This window comes from Amia ocellicauda, chromosome 6 (assembly GCF_036373705.1).
Source record: "Amia ocellicauda isolate fAmiCal2 chromosome 6, fAmiCal2.hap1, whole genome shotgun sequence".
NCBI classification, from domain to species: Eukaryota; Metazoa; Chordata; class Actinopteri; order Amiiformes; family Amiidae; genus Amia; species Amia ocellicauda.
This window is the reverse complement of record NC_089855.1, coordinates 40,192,898-40,214,572: the sequence shown is the minus strand read 5'-3', so window position 1 is coordinate 40,214,572 and position 21,675 is coordinate 40,192,898. Positions and strand designations below refer to the sequence as shown.

The 21,675-nt window shown below is 42.7% G+C and overlaps 1 protein-coding gene across 2 annotated transcripts; it reads right to left on the bottom strand.

Moving 5' to 3' along the window:
* Window positions 1–11,227: 11,227 nt before the first annotated feature.
* pvalb7 (parvalbumin 7) lies at window positions 11,228–15,843 on the bottom strand. Of its 2 annotated transcripts, none has more exons than XM_066707120.1 (5): window positions 15,739–15,843; window positions 12,404–12,472; window positions 12,110–12,242; window positions 11,797–11,906; window positions 11,228–11,668 (listed from the first exon to the last, which is right to left on the bottom strand). In XM_066707120.1, the coding sequence occupies exons 2-5, from the start codon at window positions 12,462–12,464 to the stop codon at window positions 11,640–11,642; spliced, it is 333 nt and encodes a 110-aa protein (XP_066563217.1). In that variant the 5' UTR covers window positions 12,465–12,472; window positions 15,739–15,843; the 3' UTR covers window positions 11,228–11,639. The 2 variants fall into 2 exon arrangements, with proteins under 2 accessions (XP_066563217.1, XP_066563218.1); XM_066707121.1 differs by lacking the exon at window positions 15,739–15,843 and adding an exon at window positions 15,453–15,473.
* Between the last annotated feature and the right edge of the window lie 5,832 nt (window positions 15,844–21,675).

Genomic DNA, 21,675 nt, shown 5'->3' with positions numbered 1-21,675 from the left:
CCTGCAACTAGTAGATTTTATTAGTATTATTATTATATTTTTTCTGCCGTTATTTTCAAAAGCTTATACAAACAATACTCTTCATACAGTGATTCACATCTGTATAGAGTGATGCCATATGTAATATGGAAGCCATATGTCAGATGGGCTGGTGGCCAGTTTAGTTTAAGTGACACATTTGGGACAATTTTCAGTCATCTTCTTTTCTGAAACCACAGGTATGATTGATGTGGAATTTTATACACATGCCCTTGGCTAGATCCTCCATCAGATTTGTTAAAAGCAATATGATTGATGAATCGAGATGGTTGCCATGAGCCAATCAAATTTCAGCAATGTTTAAATTGCATAAGGTGTCATAAAAAGCAGTTTTTAAGTACATTATAATGTGTTAGAATGAATGGTACTGTGAAGATGTGTACTTGGCCCCCTGCATTGCTGCTTGCAGCTATTATTATTATTATTATTATTATTTTTTTTTTCCTTCCGCCAAAATTTCTAATGCCCCTAAAACGCTCATACATGCATTAAAACTCACGAAACTCGCAAGTGTTGTAGACACCACTTATACCTACAAATGCAGTGAAAACTACAGCGAGTCGGTCACATGGTGCTGCCGCCATATTGCGATTAGTGGAGAAATTGTGAAATGCTACAAAAATCTTCTCCAAAACCAACACACAAGTGCATATGTCACTTCACACACATGCATACCTTATGCCCCACTATTACGCTTGTTCATTAGAAGTTGCTCGGGCGCGCGCTCTGTCTGCCATGTAGCATTCTCTGATTCAAGCTTTGGTGCCTTCTAATTCATGCCACTTATACCCACTGTGACACAAATTGGCACGCATGACTCTAGTACAGAGTCCTACCAAGGGTGTTAAAGGCTAGTTGCCCCAGTGAAAAACATGGGTGCTGTGGACCAATGAAAAAAGTTTGCGCCGCATCATACACATTACACATTCCCTGCACACAGGAATGCAGTATATACATGACACTCTGCACATATGATTATGGCTATGCCTTGAACATAAAACCAGAGAATGAAGTTTGTGGGGTACACAGTTAAGCCGTAATGTTGGATTTAACATGTGTCAGTGTGTGAATATTAACATGGCTACTGATACGGAACTAAAACTTTGTGTAACTTACATAGGTACTTCCATCTGTCAAATTTGTAAAAGGCAAGTGGGTGCATTCTAAAACATGGCCGCCACATGCAAATTACTTTGAATGTATGTTAAATATGTGTATTTTCAAACATATGACATTTGACCCCAGAAACAATATGTATGCCAATTTCACAAACTCACAAATCTTAACTTACAATAATACATTACATTTATATGCTTGATTATGATCAGTTTCGTCACCAGTGGTGATACGGCATGGTGGAATATTGCGTTACAAGGTGTCACTTATGACAGCCAATATCTTCAGAACTATAGAGCTTAATGTACTTACATTTTCAGTGGGTAACACTAATGCAAAGATCTATCAACATTGATGAAGCCAAGTTGATAGGAAATAAAACACAGCTGCTGTACACCAATCAAAATCGCCGCTTCACATTTTACCACATCTTGACATTCCTTATGTACACCTCTGCCTCCATTATGTGGACATGTTTGGAAGTTGCATTCTGCATCTTGAATGACACAAGAATGAAAACTTCACATATATGCTGGAATTAAGTGAAAAATAGAATGGTACCTTACATAATTGATGCATGCAAGAAATTAATATTATGGTCCAGTGACACTACAAATGACAAAAGATTGAAAACCTCAAATGTATACTACAATGGATTGAAATTGAAAATTACACATTTAATAACACATACATTTAAACTACAAATGCCTGCTAAAATCTGAAACCTACTGATACAACATGGAAGCCTTTAAAGTTGCATGCAACTTCTAGTTATTCTTGTTATGGTTATTATTGTAATCATCAAGATATGTGCTAGTAGATATGTATTTTAAATGGCACAACTTAACTTATTACTCTTACTACAGATTTGTAACTGCAAACCACACTTTTTGCCGTATTATTTTTAATTTACTTATCATACATCCTTAACCTGGGAACAAAATTGAAACAAAATACACATGTTTCATGATTAATCATTTGTAGTGGAGATGAGTGGTACCCGGTGGGGTCTTCTGCTGTTGTAGCCCATCCACCTCAAGGTTGTACGTGTTGTGTCTTCACAAATGCTTTGCTGCATACCTCGGTTGTAACGAGTGGTTATTTCAGTCAAAGTTGCTCTTCTATCAGCTTGAATCAGTCGGCCCATTCTCCTCTGACCTCTAGCATCAACAAGGCATTTTCGCCCACAGGACTGCCGCATACTGGATGTTTTTCCCTTTTCACACCATTCTTTGTAAACCCTAGAAATGGTTGTGTGTGAAAATCTCAGTAACTGAGCAGATTGTGAAATACTCAGACCGGCCCGTCTGGCACCAACAACCATGCCACGCTCAAAATTGCTTAAATCACCTTTCTTTCCCATTCAGACATTCAGTTTGGAGTTCAGGAGATTGTCTTGACCAGGACCACACCCCTAAATGCATTGAAGCAACTGCCATGTGATTGGTTGGTTAGATAATTGCATTAATGAGAAATTGAACAGGTGTTCCTAATAATCCTTTAGGTGAGTGTATATGGGTCAGTAATGCAGTCTTCCACTACCTTCAACACTCCAGAAGATGGCAAATGTAATCTTCGTGAGTTTCGGCATGATTGTCTTATGGCTTTTATTGAAACCTGGCTCACTGATGCGGATATGGATTCAATTTAGGGTATAAACGGCTTTGGTCAGGACCAGGGCTGCCCGGGGCTCACCAGGAAGTCTCATGGAGGTGGTGTTTACCTTTGCATAAATCGCAAATGGTGCAACAATGTCACTGTGCGCGAGCTGCTATGAATTCCTGACATTGAACTCTTGTCAGTATTGGTAAGGCCGTTCTACCTCCCAAGGGATTTCCCTCAAGTATTTATTACAGTAGTGTACATTCATCCTAAAGCCGATGCAAAACATGCTGCCAACACTGTCTTTACGGTAATTCAGCGTTTGCAGTCAATATCCCCTGACCCCCCAACTTAATATTAGGAGATTTCAACCACTGCAACCTGAAGAAAACACTGAATAGGCCAAACTGAGATACAAGGCGAAGACTGAAGGTGACCTGAGGAGCAACAATTTAAAAGCAGCTTTGTCTGGAATGAGAATTATGACTGGTTCCCAGGATAAGGGCAATAATAATGTGATCAATGATTGTTTTAATTCTGATAAACAGTTGGCTGTGGTTTTAAATGGTTTTTATCTTTGATTTGAGACTCATGATTTTACCCCTGAGATAAATGAGCTGAGGAGGCAAACTAGGGCTGGTCTCAAATTAATCAACTTTCATATGCAATCTGTGTCCAAGTACTCAAGACATGTGCTGATCAACTAGATAGCATTCACCTTAATATTTATATAAGCATCTTGAGGGCTCTAAGACCCATGCTAGGCATTTATTCATTGATTTCTCTGCAATTAACACTATCTAGCCACACTAGCAGAGAAGCTTTTCACTTATTTTAATTAAGATCCTAACATTACTGGCTGGATAGTGGACTTCTTAACTGATAGGTCACAGCGTGTGAGTGTAAATGGTATACTCTCATGTAACGGTACTCTTCTTGCGTTGTGTATTTTCTTAATAAAGAGCAACAGGACTCCAGCATGTATCACCAGTCATTGCTTTATTGGACGATCTGGTCAGAAACAAAGGGAATGCAGATGACACAATGCAGCCACAGATCATCACCTCTGCATGCATACTTTCTACAAAATACATGAGACTCCATTACTCAGGCCGCAAACTCGCGCTAGCTAGCAAACTAAAAACACTGTGTACAGCAGATGAAGGTGGTACGAATGAAACAGAAAATCCCATTGGTGCAAAATAGAGTGACAAGGGGAATCACCAATACAACCCTGTTACACTCAGAACAATGTCATTCCTGCACAGGCTCCCACCAAGGATGTGTACTCTTCCCTCTCTTATACATTTTGTACACAAGATTTCATCTGTGAACGTTGTCCGCATGTTGAAGTCCTAGAGATCAAAGTCTGTGATCTTGAAGCTCAGCTTGCTGATCTGGGGTATATTAGTGATATGGGAGAATTGGTCAATCAGCCCATGAGAGAGATGGTGTGCAAGCCAAAACCTAGGAAGGTTGAACCCTTAGAGCAGGAAAGTGTAGAGAACTGCTGGTTTACAGTAGTGGTTTTAGTAAGTCCCAGGATATACCGATGAAGAAGTAACAAGTTTATTACAGAAAAAATAAATACAGGTTAACCCGGAGGTCTCCTCTCACATGAAGTGAAGAAAAGAACTAAGGATGTGAGTTGGAGAAGCCTTTTTGTATTTTCAGAGACAATGGGTTACAGTCTTCTCTTTCAGAAGTGATTACATCTCATTATGTTTACCACATACATAATAATTAACACAGACCTAAGTTTGTTACTGTTGTTGAAGTGTTTGATGAGTTGATTGGTGATGGTCAGCATTTGTAGGCAACATTGTTGCAAGTCCTTAACCAAATACCTGTGCCCTAAAACACACAATCTCTATACTGTTTGACTGTTTCAGCTGATTGAATATCCAGAAGACAGTGGTTGAATGAAATCATGAAAAGACAATGCTTGATTGAAGTAACCTCTCAGACAGAATAAATACAAACTAATGATTGCTTCATAGATAAACTGAAACAATGTATAATATAACAACATGAAACAATTAATAATATATACAGAATATAAAGGAAATAATACAAGTAAATTTTCCCACTACAGTCTTAACCACAGAAAAGGGCACACATCTTAGAGACAACCCAAGAGGTAGAAATGCCCAACAGGTTCCAACTGCTGGACACCGAGTTGGACAGTGACAGCTCAGAGGGTGATGAGAGGGCAGTTGAGCACCAGAGCAACATGGTGCCCACTCCCCCCCCAGAACAGGGAGGTAGTTATAGTAGGAGACTCAATTCATAGAGACGTAGATCACACACTGTGTTCTAGCGATAAGGAGACCTGCATGGTATCTTGCCTGCCTGGTGCTCAGGTTGCAGATCTCCCTAAACTAGTAGACAGGCTACTGGCCAACGCCAGGTGGGATCCACTGATCATGGTCCACATAGGAACCAATGACATAGGAAAGGGTAGGCCAGAAGTTCTGGAAGACAAATGTAAAGAGTTAGGTAAGAAACTAAAGAGCAGAACCTCCATGGTAGTTTTCTCTGAAATACTACCAGTACCACGTGCCAGGCTAGGGAGACCGGCAGACATTAGAAAGTTCAACACATGGTTGAAATCCTGGTGTAGGGAAGAGGGCTTTAGATTTATGGGGCACTGGTCTTTCTTCTGGGATAGATGGGATCTGTACAAACTGGATGGTCTACAACTAAACAGAAGAGGGGCTAATGCATTGGGAGAGCGTATGTGTAGAGTAATTGAGAATCTTTTAAACTATGGACCAGGGTGGCAGGGTAATCTGACAATGGGAGATGTTCCACTAAGGAAAGAAAATGAAGGGAAACTGCTAGCAGGAAAGTCCTGAAATGTTTGTGTAGCGTTACTACTATTAAACTAATAGGATTTTAATTAATACAAATGACTATGCCACCCTCAGACAGGTGAGGGACCTCCAAGGATCTCCCGCACAGGTCTCAACTGTGTGGACTAATGGCAACTGCAGGGATTGATAATGAGACAATGAGACCACAATTATAATACTAATATTATAATAATTATAATATTTATTACGCTTTTAAGGTTAAAATATTGTCCTCAAAGTTCTCCAATAAACATTTTCACCAACAATTCAAGTCGGAGATGACAAGTTCAAACTGGCACACCACAGGGAATAAGTAAACAATTTAAATAAAGTGAATTAACAAATCTATAAAGATACACCTCTAAAATATCAAATGATTTAACTTACAACCAAACCGAAAATGAAATGAACATCCAATAAATAAAGCAAACCAATTAAAAGTTGACTTAACAACAAAAGAAAACCCTAGGGCACAATTATTGCAGATGTTACTCTCCGACTCTAAAAATGGACCAGAACAAGATAAAAACCATCTTGGACAATAACAGCTATTTAAAATACAAGATGGGTACACAATATATACAACATTTATTGTTAATAATATTTTAAAAGCAATACCACACAAGGACTATCAAACAACAAAAATCAAACATACAATCTAAAACCAAAGAGTGCCTGAGATGGGAGAAGTGTACGACTAATAATATCCACAAATTGGTGCTAAATCACGTCACACACCAACCCGACTTTCTTGAACCTATGCCACAGTCTCATGTAATAGTCACTCTCCTTTAAGGCCGCAAACAAACAGCTTCTCTCTCTGTGTAGCCTTCTCCCAGCTCAGCTGCCCCTGTACAGCTTCTCCCCCTTGTACACAGTGAAATCCCATTTTTAAATGACACCACACTGATCTTCCTATTGCAAACACGGACCGGAGGACCAATGCAGAAGTGCATCGGGTCTCCAGGGCAACAGATCATCCGCAATCTTTTATGCAAAACAAGACATGCTGTCAATTATGCAGCCAGGGAGATCAATAACAAATCATGCCATCCGGGAAAGTAAAATATAAAACTAAAGGAACAAGATGTTAGACCTATAAGCCACAGTGTTGGCATGTGACTATGGCATGTGATTAGTGGTAGGAGTGTGTTACAGACCACCCAATTCAGATATTCAAAAATATGTAATCAGTGCTTAATTTGTAAATTGGAAGGTTCTGGAATGCAAAGTGTATATGAGAGCGGAGCGGGTGACAAGGCTGGTGCTGGTCCCGGAACAGTGCAGGATTTGAGAGTTGGTGGTCGACGGGGGGGTGGCGACGGTCAAAAACCATGACACCGCCACGTTACGTACAGGATCGGCGTAATTAGGTACCGGAACACAGACCCTCAAAACCCGAGATCCGGCAGGATCTGGCACAAATTAAGCACTGGGGATCCCCCAAAACAGGTGCCGGATCTAAATTTGGAGGTTCCGGATCCAGACCCGGCTTGTTCTGCCACAAATAAAGCCCTGGATGAAATGTACAATGTAATCAGAACTGCATGTAGCAAGGATGTGGCTTTTATAATAGGGGATTTCAATTTCCCAAACATAAACTGGGAAAGTACAGTTGAGACTATAGAAGCAGAAATACAAATGGTTGAGATGGCTTTCTAACTCAATCTGTCAAGGCACCAACTAGAGAGAGCGCATGCATTGATTTGATATTTGCAAACGACCATAATAGAGTCAGTAGGACATTAGTTAGAGAACCAATGGGTAACTGCGATTACAATATGGTCAGCTTTGAGGCACACTTTCAAAAAACAAGGACTAAGTCGAAAACCATGGTCTACAATTTTAGAAAAGCAAACCTTGAAGGTATGAGGCAGCACTTAGAAGAGTTAGACTGGAGCACACTGGATATAGATTCAGTTGAATATGGATGGTTATATTTTAAGAATATACTACTAGAGGCCCAGGAGAAATTTGTAACAAAGTTTAGCAAATTGAGGACCAAAAGAAGATATTAAGAGAAAGAAAATGTTGTATAGTGCATACAAAAAATATAGAGATGAAACAAAATACAAAGAATATATAGAACTACAAAGATATGTTAAGAGAGGGATCAGGAAAGCAAAGAGGGAAATGGAAATAAACATAGCTCTTGGTGTAAAACTAATGCAAAAAACTTTATTCAATACAATAACAGCAAGTGGAGGAAGTGAAAAGGGTAAAAGCTAAAAATGGAAGTATCTTAGAAAACGAACAAGATGTGGCAAATGTTCTAATTTAGTATTTTACAGAGGACAACATGCCATAGGTTAACATTCAGTACAGTGAAATCCTAAGATAGATCAGGATAAATGAGCAGGAGGGACTTCCAGAATTAAAACAAACAAACAAATCACCTGGAACAGATGATGTATTTCCAACAGTACTTAAAGCAATGAGGGAAATTATTTATAGGCCGCTGTATAAGCCGGGCTTTATTACAGGTCAGGTCCGTTCAGGGCACACAGACAAACAGGGAAAATAAAAGCAAAATAAAGACACAAACGTCCACAAAACAGGGTGCTCCGGGCAGGCAGGGGTTCTACAAACAGTTCTCTTTCCCTCTGGTTAGCTGCCTCCGTCTGGGAGGGAGAGGGATTAAATAAACAGGGCACAGCTGCCGCTGACGTCACAATCGCCTCGGTGCTCATTGCCCGCAGCCATGAGTCCGCAACCTGTTAGCGAGGGAGCGGACAACACAGCTGCGGCACATGAGCACCGAGGCGATTGTGACATCAGCGGCAGCTGTGCTGTGACAGACAGCGGGCAGAGTTTTTTTTAAAAGCAACTGCATATGTAGATCACATGAAAGCATATGATATGATATACCTTTATGATATGATATAGCTTTTGATAAGATGAGTTGCTTCTAACTGGAGTGAGGTTGTTAGTGGAGTTCCACAGGGATCAGTATTAGGGCCTGTACTTTTTCTAATCTATATTAATGATCTGGACTCTGGGATAGTTAGCAAACTTGTCAAATTTGCAGATGGTACTAAAATAGGTGGCTCAGCAGATATAATCTCGGCATCTCAGGTTATTCAAAGGGACTTAGATAATATTCAGCTGTGGGCTGACACCTGGCAGATGAAATTCAATGTGGACAAGTGCAAGGTATCACATGCAGGTAATAAAAATAATTACACTATGGGAGGAATAGAACTGAGAAGTAACGCATGAGAAAGACCCAGGAGTCTATGTGGACTCATCACTTTCCCCATACAAGCAATGTGGGGAAGCAATAAAAAAGGCAAACAAAATGCTAGAGTATATTGTCAAAAGTGTAGAATTTAAACAAGGGAAGAAATGTTAAGACTACAGTGCACTAGTTAGATCTCATTTGGAATACTGTGTACTGTTCTGGATAGTTCTGGGCATCACACTTCAAGAAAGATATTGCTGCTCTAGAGCAACCAGACTTACACTCACCTAAAGGATTATTAGGAACACCATACTAATACTGTGTTTGACCCCCTTTCGCCTTCAGAACTGCCTTAATTCTACGTGGCATTGATTCAACAAGGTGCTGAAAGCATTCTTTAGAAATGTTGGCCCATATTGATAGGATAGCATCTTGCAGTTGATGGAGATTTGTGGGATGCACATCCAGGGCACGAAGCTCCCGTTCCACCACATCCCAAAGATGCTCTATTGGGTTGAGATCTGGTGACTGTGGGGGCCAGTTTAGTACAGTGAACTCATTGTCATGTTCAAGAAACCAATTTGAAATGATTCGACCTTTGTGACATGGTGCATTATCCTGCTGGAAGTAGCCATCAGAGGATGGGTACATGGTGGTCATAAAGGGATGGACATGGTCAGAAACAATGCTCAGGTAGGCCGTGGCATTTAAACGATGCCCAATTGGCACTAAGGGGCCTAAAGTGTGCCAAGAAAACATCCCCCACACCATTACACCACCACCAGCAGCCTGCACAGTGGTAACAAGGCATGATGGATCCATGTTCTCATTCTGTTTATGCCAAATTCTGACTCTACCATCTGAATGTCTCAACAGAAATCGAGACTCATCAGACCAGGCAACATTTTTCCAGTCTTCAACTGTCCAATTTTGGTGAGCTTGTGCAAATTGTAGCCTCTTTTTCCTATTTGTAGTGGAGATGAGTGGTACCCGGTGGGGTCTTCTGCTGTTGTAGCCCATCCGCCTCAAGGTTGTACGTGTTGTGGCTTCACAAATGCTTTGCTGCATACCTCGGTTGTAACGATGGGTTATTTCAGTCAAAGTTGCTCTTCTATCAGCTTGAATCAGTCGGCCCATTCTCCTCTGACCTCTAGCATCAACAAGGCATTTTCGCCCACAGGACTGCCGCATACTGGATGTTTTTCCCTTTTCACACCATTCTTTGTAAACCCTAGAAATGGTTGTGCGTGAAATTCCCAGTAACTGAGCAGATTGTGAAATACTCAGACCGCCCCGTCTGGCACCAACAACCATGCCACGCTCAAAATTGCTTAAATCACCTTTCTTTCCCATTCAGACATTCAGTTTGGAGTTCAGGAGATTGTCTTGACCAGGACCACACCCCTAAATGCATTGAAGCAACTGCCATGTGATTGGTTGGTTAGATAATTGCATTAATGAGAAATTGAACAGGTGTTCCTAATAATCCTTTAGGTGAGTGTATTTCAGATTTTAAGGGAATGTCCTACTCGGAGAGACTGAGTGAACGGAACCTTTTCACCCTGGAACAGAGAAGACTATGTGGGGACTTGATTCAAGTCTTCAAAATCATGAAAGGCATTGACCACTTCAAACCAGAAGAGTAACCCATCTACTAGTTTAGGGAGATTTCCAATGGAAATTGGGCTTCAAGGCATTCAAGACAGAAAACAGGAGACAATTATTTACTCAGAGAATCGTCATGAAGAGTTGCAGAAAATAGCAAGAGACTCGGTGTGTAGTAGAAGCAGGGCTTAATTTGTGCCGGAACAAGCCGGATCCAGATCCGGCACCTCCAAATTTCGATCTGGGACTTGTTTTGGGGGATCCCCAGTGCTTAATTTTTGGCGGATCTCGGGTTTTGAGTGTCTGTATATTTACGCCGATTCTGTCGCAATCTGCAGGATGATTAACAGATTAGCAGGATGGTGATACAGTCCACCCCTGGGAGTGGCTGTGTTTGTGACTGGTCCACTTCGCCCTTCATGCTGGTTTTGAATGAATTCTGTTCGAGTTTCATTATTTTTTTTCTTTTTCTTTCTTTCTTTCTTTCTTTCTCCCTCCTCTGTTTTTTACATCCCCCATTCCCCACCTCCAGCAAAAAATATTTTAACATTTTTTTTACCGTATTGTACTGTACTGTAGTGTATTGTACAGGATAGCATTGTATTGTTGTGTATTGTACAGTAGTGGAATGTGTTGTGTTGTACAGTACTGCATTGTAATGTAGTGCATTGTACTGTACTGCCATGTAGATCATTGTGTTGTGTTACTGTTCTGTACTGCAACACTGTACTGCACTGTACTGAGCTGTGCTTGTATGGCTTTGTATTTGTGTTGCAAGGAGGGAATGAGCCATGGAGATATTGAAGGAGGACACAGAGAGACAGAGAGATTCAGGGATACAAGACTTTCGCCATTTCAGTTTATTTGTCTTCACAGCGTGGACTTCTTTCAGTGTATTTCACCACTGTATGGGGCTGAGCTTTGGGGGGAGGGGTGTATAGGAGGGTAATTGGGAAAGAGAGGGAGATGGGGGTGTTGTAGTAGAGGGGAGTGGAGAACAATATATAAAAAAACCCAACAATAAATAGAGTGAGTGAGTGAGTGATCCTGGGGTGGGGGTACCTCTACTACACCCCCTCCCCCCACCAGATTCCAGTCCAATCTAGTCCGGTGTAGTCCGATCCGGTCCGGTCTGGAATGGTTGGGAGTTAGTTTGCGGTTGGGAGAAGGGGGAGTGTTGGAGTTCAGGGCGTGACAGTAAGGATAGGGGATGGGGAGGTTATGGCCTTGGTCAGGTCTGCTTATGACTCGGCCACCAAGACAGCGAACTCTGCAATAAATAGAGAGAGAGAGAGAGAGAGAGAGAGAAAGGGACTGAGATGGGCTGTGTCAGTGAGAGACAGGGACAGAAAGACAGAGAGAGAGAGAGACAGACAGACAGATGGGTGCCATACTGACCATCAATGCCGATCTTGCCATCACCATCCTTGTCTCCTGCCTTCAGGAATGCTTTGGTCTCTGCGTCGGTGAGATCCCTGCCATTTTTGGAGAACCCCTTCAGTACGAATCTGAGATGGAAAGACGGAGAGAGGGAGTGGATTACAGTGTCACAGAGTACAGTACAGTGTTTTTTTTGATAGTATAATATTTTTGGCAGCACAGTACAACTCAGGTATGTACGTAGAGCACCGTACAGTGTGTTGATATAGTCTAGAACAGTCCACTCCCTTTATCCAGTCCAGTACTGCAGTCTACAGTACAGTCCACTCACTTGAGCTCATCCTCCTCAATGAAGCCACTCTGATCCACGTCTAGGACCTTGAAGGCCTTCTTGACATCATCGGCGGTCTTACCCTTCAGCCCCACCATGGCAAAGAACTTCTTATAGTCAAATGACTCTGCACCTGAGAGCATGGAGGGAGGGAGAGATTGAGAGACACACACACAGAGTAAGAGATAAGAGATGCACAGAGACACAGTGACATTGGGGGACACTTAGAGATACAGAGACACTGGGAGACACATAGAGACACTTAGAGACACACAGACAGCGTGCTCTACACACCTTTGAAGGCCTCCAAGGCTTTATTGATGTCTTCGGCTTTGAGAATGTCAGTCATCGACATCTTGGCAGCTGTGGTGGGTTAGAGAGAGAGGGATTGGAGGGGAGAGGCATGAGGGGAGTGGAGATGGAGGGGCAGGAGAGGTTAGGGAGAAATGGAAAGGGGGAGGGGGGATAGGAGGGGAGGAATGGAGAGGGATGGAGAAAAGGACAAGGGGAGAGAGGGAGAGGGCAGGGGACAAGGAGAAAGTCAGAATCTAGTAACAGTCTGTGGGAATATAGGTAACCAGTTTATTTTACTATAGCCCCATGTCATGTATGAGTCACACCACCAGTAGAACCTGTCCACGTGTGTGTTTGTGTGAGAGAGAGAAGGAGGGAGAGAGAGTACAAGAGAGAGGAGGAGGGAGAGGAGCAGCTACGGAGAAGGCATGTTGAATATTACAACAAGAACACCACTGTAGTAAAGCTCAGTGGAGGTCTGTTGGACTACACAACACTGCACTACTCTACACTGGATGACTGTTGGAACTGCACTCAGGACCCAGTGTAGTCAAGCCTAGTAAAGGGTTGAGCCTCAATAGGACTCCACTGAAAGCCTTGTATTGTACTGTTTTATCTATTTAAACACGCACTGCTTATACGTGTGTTAACATCACAGAGACCACTGTGTACTGTGTCTCTCCAGGACCAGTGCTAGAGACCCTGCTGTACTGCAAATGCGTTACTGAGTGACAGAGTGAGAGAGCGTGAGACAGAGAGAGAGAGAGAGAGACAGAGAGAATATGTCAGGGTTCTGGAGATCCCCCCAGAGATTCTTGGCATGATTCCAGCACTAACGAAGGAGAGAAATCCCCCCCATCTCTTTCTCCTACCCCCCACCTTTTATACAGGGAAACTCAACCTGTTAGGGGAGGCAAGTGGAGGAGTTTAAGAGACAGCTGGTGCGCGTGTGTAGGGGGGGTGGTGGTAACATTCACAGTGTATTTACAACTGAGTAACTGCTCCCTTGAAACTCGATCACCTGATATATGTTGCAGATGTATGTGTGTGTGTGTGTGTGTATATTTATGCAGTTATATATCATCCGGGGCATGCGGACACCCTGCACTCAGGCTTGTGACATTTCCACAGGCTGTCTGGGCAGGTCCCCGGAGGTCAAGGTTTCCTCTGGTGTTGGATTTACAAGCAGCCTCTTGATATAGAGTGAGCTGCAGAAACACTGACAGACTGAGACACTGACTGACTGAAACACCAACTGATTGAGAGACTGACTGACTGACACACTGACTGACTGACTGACTGAATGAATGATACACTGACTGAGACATTGACTTACTGACTGACTGACTGAATGAATGATACACTGACTGAGACACTGACTTACTGACTGACTGATTCACTAACAGTGTGTATATAGCTTAGGGGCCAGATTGAAAGTTCCCATTGTTATTATTATTATTATTATTATTATTATTAGTAGTAGTAGTAGTAGTAGTAGTAGTAGTAGTAGTAGTAGTAGTAGTAGTAGTAGTTACTTGTATTAATATCTAAAGTGACTCCTGGTCCAATACACCACTCCTAATACTACATCCATACAAGTAAATGTTTAAAAACAATCTCTCTCTCTCTCTTTCAGTACACCTCTTTTTAAAAGACGGACACCAGCACCAGCTCCTCTCATCTCTTGTTATACAATTAAAAAACATAAATATTCATATGACTACAATTTACATGGCCCACACAGAGAGAGAGATAGTCCTTAATCACCCCCCTTGTTGTGATGGGCAGCAGCACAGGGAGACAGGTGGGGACTGTATGTGAGAGATGCCAATTAATGGGTATAGCCTTGACCTCCCTTCCATTCCCATTCTCTCTCTTTCTCTCTCTCTCTCTCTCTCTCTCTCATTCTGCCTCTTTATCAGCCTCCCTCTCTCACCATCTCTGCCTTTCATTTTCTCTCTCACACACAATAGCTTTGTGACAATTTGTATTACAGTATGTTCAGGTAAAATGGTTTATTTTTCTTTCTCTCTCTCTCTCTCTCCCAATTCTCCAATTCTCTCTCCCTTCCACCCTCCCTATTCTCTCACTATCTGTAAATGTGATAACTTTACTTTTTCTCTCCTTACCTCTTCCCATCTCTACCCCCTCCACCCTTCCTGGCTGTACTTTTCTCCTTAACCTTAATAACTAATCACACTGACTGTCCATATATATTTCAACTGTCCACACAGCCTATCCTCACACACTGACAGTCTACATATATACTGTCCACACATATTTATACAGTACACGGTCCACACAGACTAACCATCCACACACTGTGTGTCCATATATATATAAATACACACACACATACACTGACTGTCGAACTTGAGCTGCAGGCTGCACAGCTACAGATGGGGAGTCATTGTGCTGTCTACCCCAGTGCATTCCCAGCAGCATGACTTATTTTTTGTTCTATCTTTTTCTTTGCTTTGGGTGTTCTTCCCCTTCCCATCCCCGTCTTTTCCCTGCCTGCTCTCTCTCTCTCACTCACTTTTGCTTATTCTTTCGTTATCTTTCTTCCATCCACAGCATCCCAAACAAATTGAGCAGTGCATAGTGCAGACCTCCCTACACTTCTCTCTCTATATATCCCATTCTCTTGCTCTTTCTACTCTTCCTTCTCTCTTGCACGCTTTCTTTATTCCTCCCTCACCTTCCCTCTTGCCCTCCCTCTGTTTTCCTCCCCCTTGATCCACCTCTCACCCTCTCTCTATTTCAACAGTTTCGTTGAAGGGCTGTGTAAAATCTTTCTCGCCTGCTCTCCCCCCGTCTCTCTGACCAGCACTGTCAAATCACTCTGTCTCATTAATTAATCTGCATCCCCTTGCTTTTAGTGCTACTCCTTTATTTTGTATTTGTTTTCCTTTATTGTTCTTGTTTCTCCTCTGCCTAAATCCTCCATCCCTCGTTGCTCCCTCTTCTTCTCTTTCTCACTCTCTCCCTCTTCTTCACCTCCTCTCTCCCTTTCCTCTCATTCTCTGTTCCAAAATTGCTGAATAACCTTTCTGTCTTCCGCCTCCAATTCCTGTCACAAAAACAAAAGCATTTTGCACTCTCTCTCTTTTCACCCTGCCTTTCTCCCCTTCTCTCCTTCAAAGACTCCCATCCCCCTGAACAACCTCTGTCCAAATATTTTTATAAAATGAAACTTTTTCTTATTTCTCTACCCACGTGGTTCATCAAGCCTGCCCTTTCCCCTTCCTCCCCATGGAAACCCACAAATCTGTACATCTCTAACCCCATACCCCCTCTCTGTTGCACGGTCTTGCCTTGTGGGTGGCACTCACCTGGGTGTGTGTGAAGCCTGCGCTGTTGAAGGTGACCAGGCCTGGGCAGTGGGAAGACAGTGGTGGGGAGGGCGGCGGTCTCCTAAGACTCTTATATACTGCCTCCCTGCTCTCTATTTTAGGAAAAATAACATTGAAACCTTTTCGCTTGGTATCAAAATACTTTTCAAGCGCTCCAGACGTATCACTTTCTCCCTCCCAAACTAATCAAGCCCTGCTATTAATAATCTCTGCCACTCCCTCCCTCCCTCTCTCTCTCCCTCTCTTTCTATCTCTCTATCTCTGTCTTTCTATGTAGCAAGATTGTAGCAGGCAAGCACTGATGTGGGTTTCCCCTCAGTAGTCCAATCGCTGACCCTGTGTCCGCAGTGCGGGTCACCGGGTCTGTTTTGGCGGGACACAGTTAAAGCCATAATGCCACTTGTTTGGTTTGGTCACCTGCTCTCTCCTGACCTACCTCTGGCGCCTCCCTGCGTTCTGCAGTGGTGTCAATGCATGGGCGTGTGTAAGGGCGTCTGCGAAGAAATAAATAATCTTCATCATAATCATCATATTAAATAATATTAATAGTAATGTTGACCGGGGTCTGTGTGTCTCTGATTCTCACTTCTGGTGGAATTCTGCTAAAGAAATTGAATAATAATGATAATAATAATAATAATAGTCCCACGGGTTCTCTCTAAGCCAGTGTAACCAGACACTCTGTATGAAGGTTGTAGCCTTACCTGATCTGGCACTCTGACCTGAGAGAGAGAGGGAGAGAGAGAGAGAGCGATAGAGAGAGAGAAAGGGAGAGAGCGAAAGGTTGAAGAAGGTGAAGAGAGTTAGGGATAGTGAAATGGAGGGGGAATGGGGGTTCAGGAGAGACAGATAACAGGGCAGAGGGAGGGATCAGAAGAGAAAGACGGATCAAGGAATGTCAAGAGAGAGAGCAGGAATGAGAGATAAGGGGAGAGAGAGATGGGGAGGTGGAGAGGGAGCAGTGGTGTAGTCGAGGGCATACGCAGACATGCGCTGTATGACCACGTAGGACGTAGGTTTAGTTTCAGAACTGGGGGGACATGCACTTGGGGGGGGCGCATCCCCTGTGCCTATGGAGGTGGGTATACATTATTGGGGGGGGATAATTTAACATTCTTTCAACATTGGGGGAGATGCGTCCCATCCTAAGCCTACACTTATGTTCTAGTTACTGAGTCAGTACTGAGATGGAAATGCAGGGAGATGTAGGGTGGAGGGGTTGTGTCTTTACTCTCACAGGGAAGGTCTGTGCCCAGCTGTGTTAACCCCTTCAGTGCTGATTACTCCAACATTAAGTATAGCAGCTGCCCCTTAACTAGTATCTCACTGCATTGTTCGGCATTATATTGTACTATAAGTAAGTCTACGTTTAGCTCATTATATTGTATTGTACTGTAACTTATTGTATTCAGATACTGAAATATTATTAAAAAAGCAAACACTGTTTATTAGTTCTGTAACACCACTGAGACCCCTGCTGTAATGTACTGTGCTGTGTCTCTCCAGGACCAGTGCCAGATACCCTGCTGTACTGTAATGTACTGTAGCTCCAGTAAAATGCTACAATCCACCTCCCCACATTTTCAGTACACACATACACACACCTACACACTCACATTTACACACACACTCACACACTTGTGCACACACATACAGACATACACATACACTAACTTACACACACTTACGTACACTCACACTCACCCTCCCCCATCCCCTACCAAAACACAAACATATGCACACTTACCCTCCAGACCACCACCCCACCCACACCCTGACTATCCAGCGGGCATGCAAGTGACACCAGCCCAGAGTTTAATTTAGCCCCCTCCTTGGCTGAGATCAAGAGGCCCCGATAAATATAGTCTGTATCAAGCAGGCATCTTGCAAGGAGATTGTGAGGTCCTTAAAAGGAGGCCCCACTGTAGTGTCCAGTCCACAGGAGTGAGGGGGATATAGAAAGAGAGTGATAGAGAAACACACGCACAGACAGAGAGAGAGAGAGAGGGGTGGTGTTGGTGGTGGTGGCGGAGAGATGGAGAGATGCAGGGTGTGTGTTGAGACGTGGGGTGGTGGAGAGATGGAGCGATGGTGTGACTGATGAGGGTACACTTATGTTAGATTGTAGCTGTACTCTTATTATTTTTGTTGTTTTTTCTTGCTGTATAGGCACTGGACAGAGGCACTTTATTATTATTATTATTATTATTATTATTATTATTATTATTATTATTATCATTATTATCATCATCATCACGGCAGTATAAGAGTGTCACTGTTTGAGCCTGTCTGTCCAGTGACAGGGTATTCCGCAGCAGCGATGAATGTTGATGAAACACGGAATGACTTCTGAATTAATTTTTCTGCATCATATGGAGTCAATTAAAACCTGTAGCGTGGGGAGTGGAAAACACCTTAAAAAACTTTCCTTTTTATATTTTAAGAATGGTTGTGGTTTTCTTTCATGAAATAGATTATTTCAGTGCTATTTCAACATGTCAAAAGTGGCAACAAATTTGAAAGACTGCAATCTTTGGAGAATGTTAATTTCCTAATTTCTCTCCGGGGCCGTTTTTGGCCTCTATGGCAAAATCTATTTGTGCCATAACACACTTATTTTGCTGCCCTGGATCAGATATATGCTTTAATAGTACTTGAATAGGATAAGTAGTAGTAGTAGTAGTAGTAGTGTAGGAGTGCTTGTTTTCCATTTCTTTGCTGTTTTCCTTGCTTAGTGCATGTCTGGGTAACAGGAGGCTGTGGAATGCAGCATGCTGTTGCTATGGCAGCACAGAGGTACCATTGCTTTCACAGAGTTCCACAAATGAACACTAAAGTTCCTGGGGCTGGTTGCATAAAACTATAATAGACTAGTCTTAACCATTAGACTAGTCTTAGTTTGACAGTTAGATTAGTCTAATGAAAGTTAGTCAGTTGTATACAAATTAAGACTGACTAAGACTTGGCCTGAAAAGTTAGCATCCTCATCCCCGGGTAAATCTTTCCATTGAAACTGATTGTCTGAGTCTACGTCGACACTGTCATGCTGACAGGCCAAGCATCTCACTGGCTCACACACAAACCTCACCCACAAGCAATCCCCCAAAACATCGAGACTCCTCCCAGTCACACTTTATAATAAGGTGCTGTGATTCCTCATTAATTAATATATGCATGCCACAGGATAAATACAAGGGTTTGTCATGCATTTAATCCGAGTTCGTATGTTAATCACATGTATAACAGGCTTAGGGTTAGACTTCAACAGACTTCAATAACCAATCCTGTGGTCTGTTTAAGTTTTGAGGGAGGTCCTCCTCTAGTACACTGATGTTTCCTTTGAAATATTCTTTTTTGTTTTAGAGACCCCACACAAAATGGGTTGACACTGTTAAGTTTTTTTGATCCCTCGCTTGAATTATATTTCAATAACTAGCATAGATTATCAGTTACTGTGAATTTGGATTATTGCTGTTTTAGAGAAGCATCCACATCCACTTAAAATTCTGGTGTCTTCAAATTCAAAGAATGGGTTTCGTGATTGACTAAGTAAGACCAGTCTAAGGAAAGTTGCTGATTTATGCAATGGTTTTAACTGAGTGTCTATTGTTAGTATGACTTATACTTATACAGATATAAAGATTTAGTCTATATTAAGCAACCGGTCCCAGGACTTTTAACGGTGAAAACAATCACAGCCTTTTGCAGGGCGAGAAGCTGACCCATCCCAGCCCACTGTGTGCTTGCAGCAGGCATGCTCTCAGCACTGGCAGCTCTGATCTCTGCATGGTGGGGGTAATGGGATGGGGGACCTGCACGCACAAGCTCCATTGTGGGTTGTGTTTTGAGAGAGGGGGGGAGAGAAACAGAGACACTAGGAGAGAAAGAGAGACTAGGAGATAGAGGGTGATGGAGAATCTGAGATAGAGAGAGAGGAAGTCCCAGTAAGTGAGTAGCCATATGTTTAAGTGTTTCTCTTTTTTTGACCCAGGGGTATCCCTTCCTGCCTTGTATTGATCTCATCACAGACCCACCCAGCCCAATGCCCATCTCCTTCCGGAAGGGAATCCCCGCATGACTCAGACACATTCCGCATTCTGAGAATTCCACTACCCTGCTCCCCCTCCTCTGCCACCACCAGTCACAACATGGTGATGGTGGTGTAGATGGATTGGGGGATATCAGTGTCTACAGTTAGGTGCTGTGCCAAGAAACATATATCTATAGATGTATATATCTGTGTGAGAGGGGGTGTAAAACCTATAGTATAGTATAGCATAGGGCCCCAGACCAGAGGTAGCACTGTGTTTACTGTAGTATAGTATAGTATTGTATAGGGGGCGAACTTGAGTCAGTGTTGTGTGGAATATAGTATTGTATAGTATAGGGGACCAGACTTCCATCACCAAACGTCATCACTTTTCCTCTGTGTCCATTTGCAATCCTCTCTCCACCCACTTCTCTCTCTCTCCCTGACCCTTTATCTCCTGCGGTCTCTCACTCTTCCTCTCTCTCCATCTGTCTCTCCTGCTCCCTCTATCTATGACTCTGTCTCTCAGTCTCAGAGCTCTTGCTGGCAGTGAGGGATGTGCGTGTCGTGTTTCCCTGCTGCTCTCTCAGGACTGTGTTATTATTAGTGTATTTGGGCCGTGGGCCCTCAGACGGCCCAACACCTACAGGGATTGCACTACTTCAGCACAATCCGTTCCCATAGCCTTAACCCCTGAATGACAGACTGATCCACTGACTGACTGACACTATGACTGACACACTGACTGACTGACACACTACTTCTATTCTATTTTGCATTATAGAACACTACGGTACACTACACCGTGCTAAAGTAATGTGATTTTTCAACTGCTAGTCTCCTTAAACAAATGTGTCGTGTAAATGAAATAAGAATTGTGAGTGTGTTTGTTTTTTGTACTGTATGTATTATTTTGTGTGTATGTATATTCTGTGTGTTTGGTTGTATTCTCTATGTGTGAGTATACAGTACTGTGCAAATGTTTTAGGCAGGTGTGAAAAAAAATGCTGTAATGTATGAATGCTTTCAAAAACAGAAATGTTAATAGATTATACTTATCAATTAACAAAATGCAAAGTGAGTGAACAGAAGAAAAATATACATCAAATCCATATTTAGTGTGACCACCCTTTGCCTTCAAAATGGCATCAATTCTTCTAGGTACACTTGCACACAGTTTTTGATGGAACTCAACAGGTAGGTTGGCCCAAACATCTTGGAGAACTAACCACAGTTCTTCTGTGAATTTAGGCAGCCTCAGTTGCTTCTCTCTCTTCATGTAATCCCAGACAGACTCGATGATGTTGCGATATGGGCTCTGTGGGGGCCGTACCATCACTTCCAGGACTCCTTGTTCTTTACACTGAAGATAGTTCTTAATGACTTACGCTGTACGTTTGGGGTCGTTGTCATGCTGCAAAATAAATTTGGGGCCCATCAGATGCCTCCCTGATGGTATTGCATGATGGATAAGTATCTGCCTGTACTTCTTAGCATTGAGTAGACCACAAATTCTGACCAAATCCCCAACTCCATTTGCAGAAATGCAACCCCAGACTTGCAAGGAACCTCCACCATGCTTCACTATTGCCTGCAGACACTCATTCATGTACCGCTCTCCAGCCCTTTGGCAAACAAACTGCCTTCTGCTACAGCCTTTGCCATGACACTCAAAATTGAGCTCAGGTGCATCCTGTTTCCACTAATCATCCTTGAGATGTTTCTACAACTTGATTGGAGTCCACCTGTGGTAAATTCAGTTGATTGGACATGATTTGGAAAGGCACACACCTGTCTATATAAGGTCCCACAGTTAACAGTGCATGTCAGAGCACAAACCAAGCCATGAAGTCCAAGAAATTGGCTGTAGACTGCCGAGACAGGAT

What these genes read in the sequence shown, in the direction of transcription:
- pvalb7 (XM_066707120.1), bottom strand. Translation starts at nt 12,464, where the DNA reads ATGTCGATGACTGACATTCTCAAAGCCGAAGACATCAATAAAGCCTTG. An exon ending in AGCCTTGGAGGCCTTCAAAG is followed by an intron (nt 12,243 to 12,403) that starts GTGTGTAGAGCA and finishes CCATGCTCTCAG; the next exon opens with GTGCAGAGTCATTTGACTAT. An exon ending in ATTGAGGAGGATGAGCTCAA is followed by an intron (nt 11,907 to 12,109) that starts GTGAGTGGACTG and finishes TTTCCATCTCAG; the next exon opens with ATTCGTACTGAAGGGGTTCT.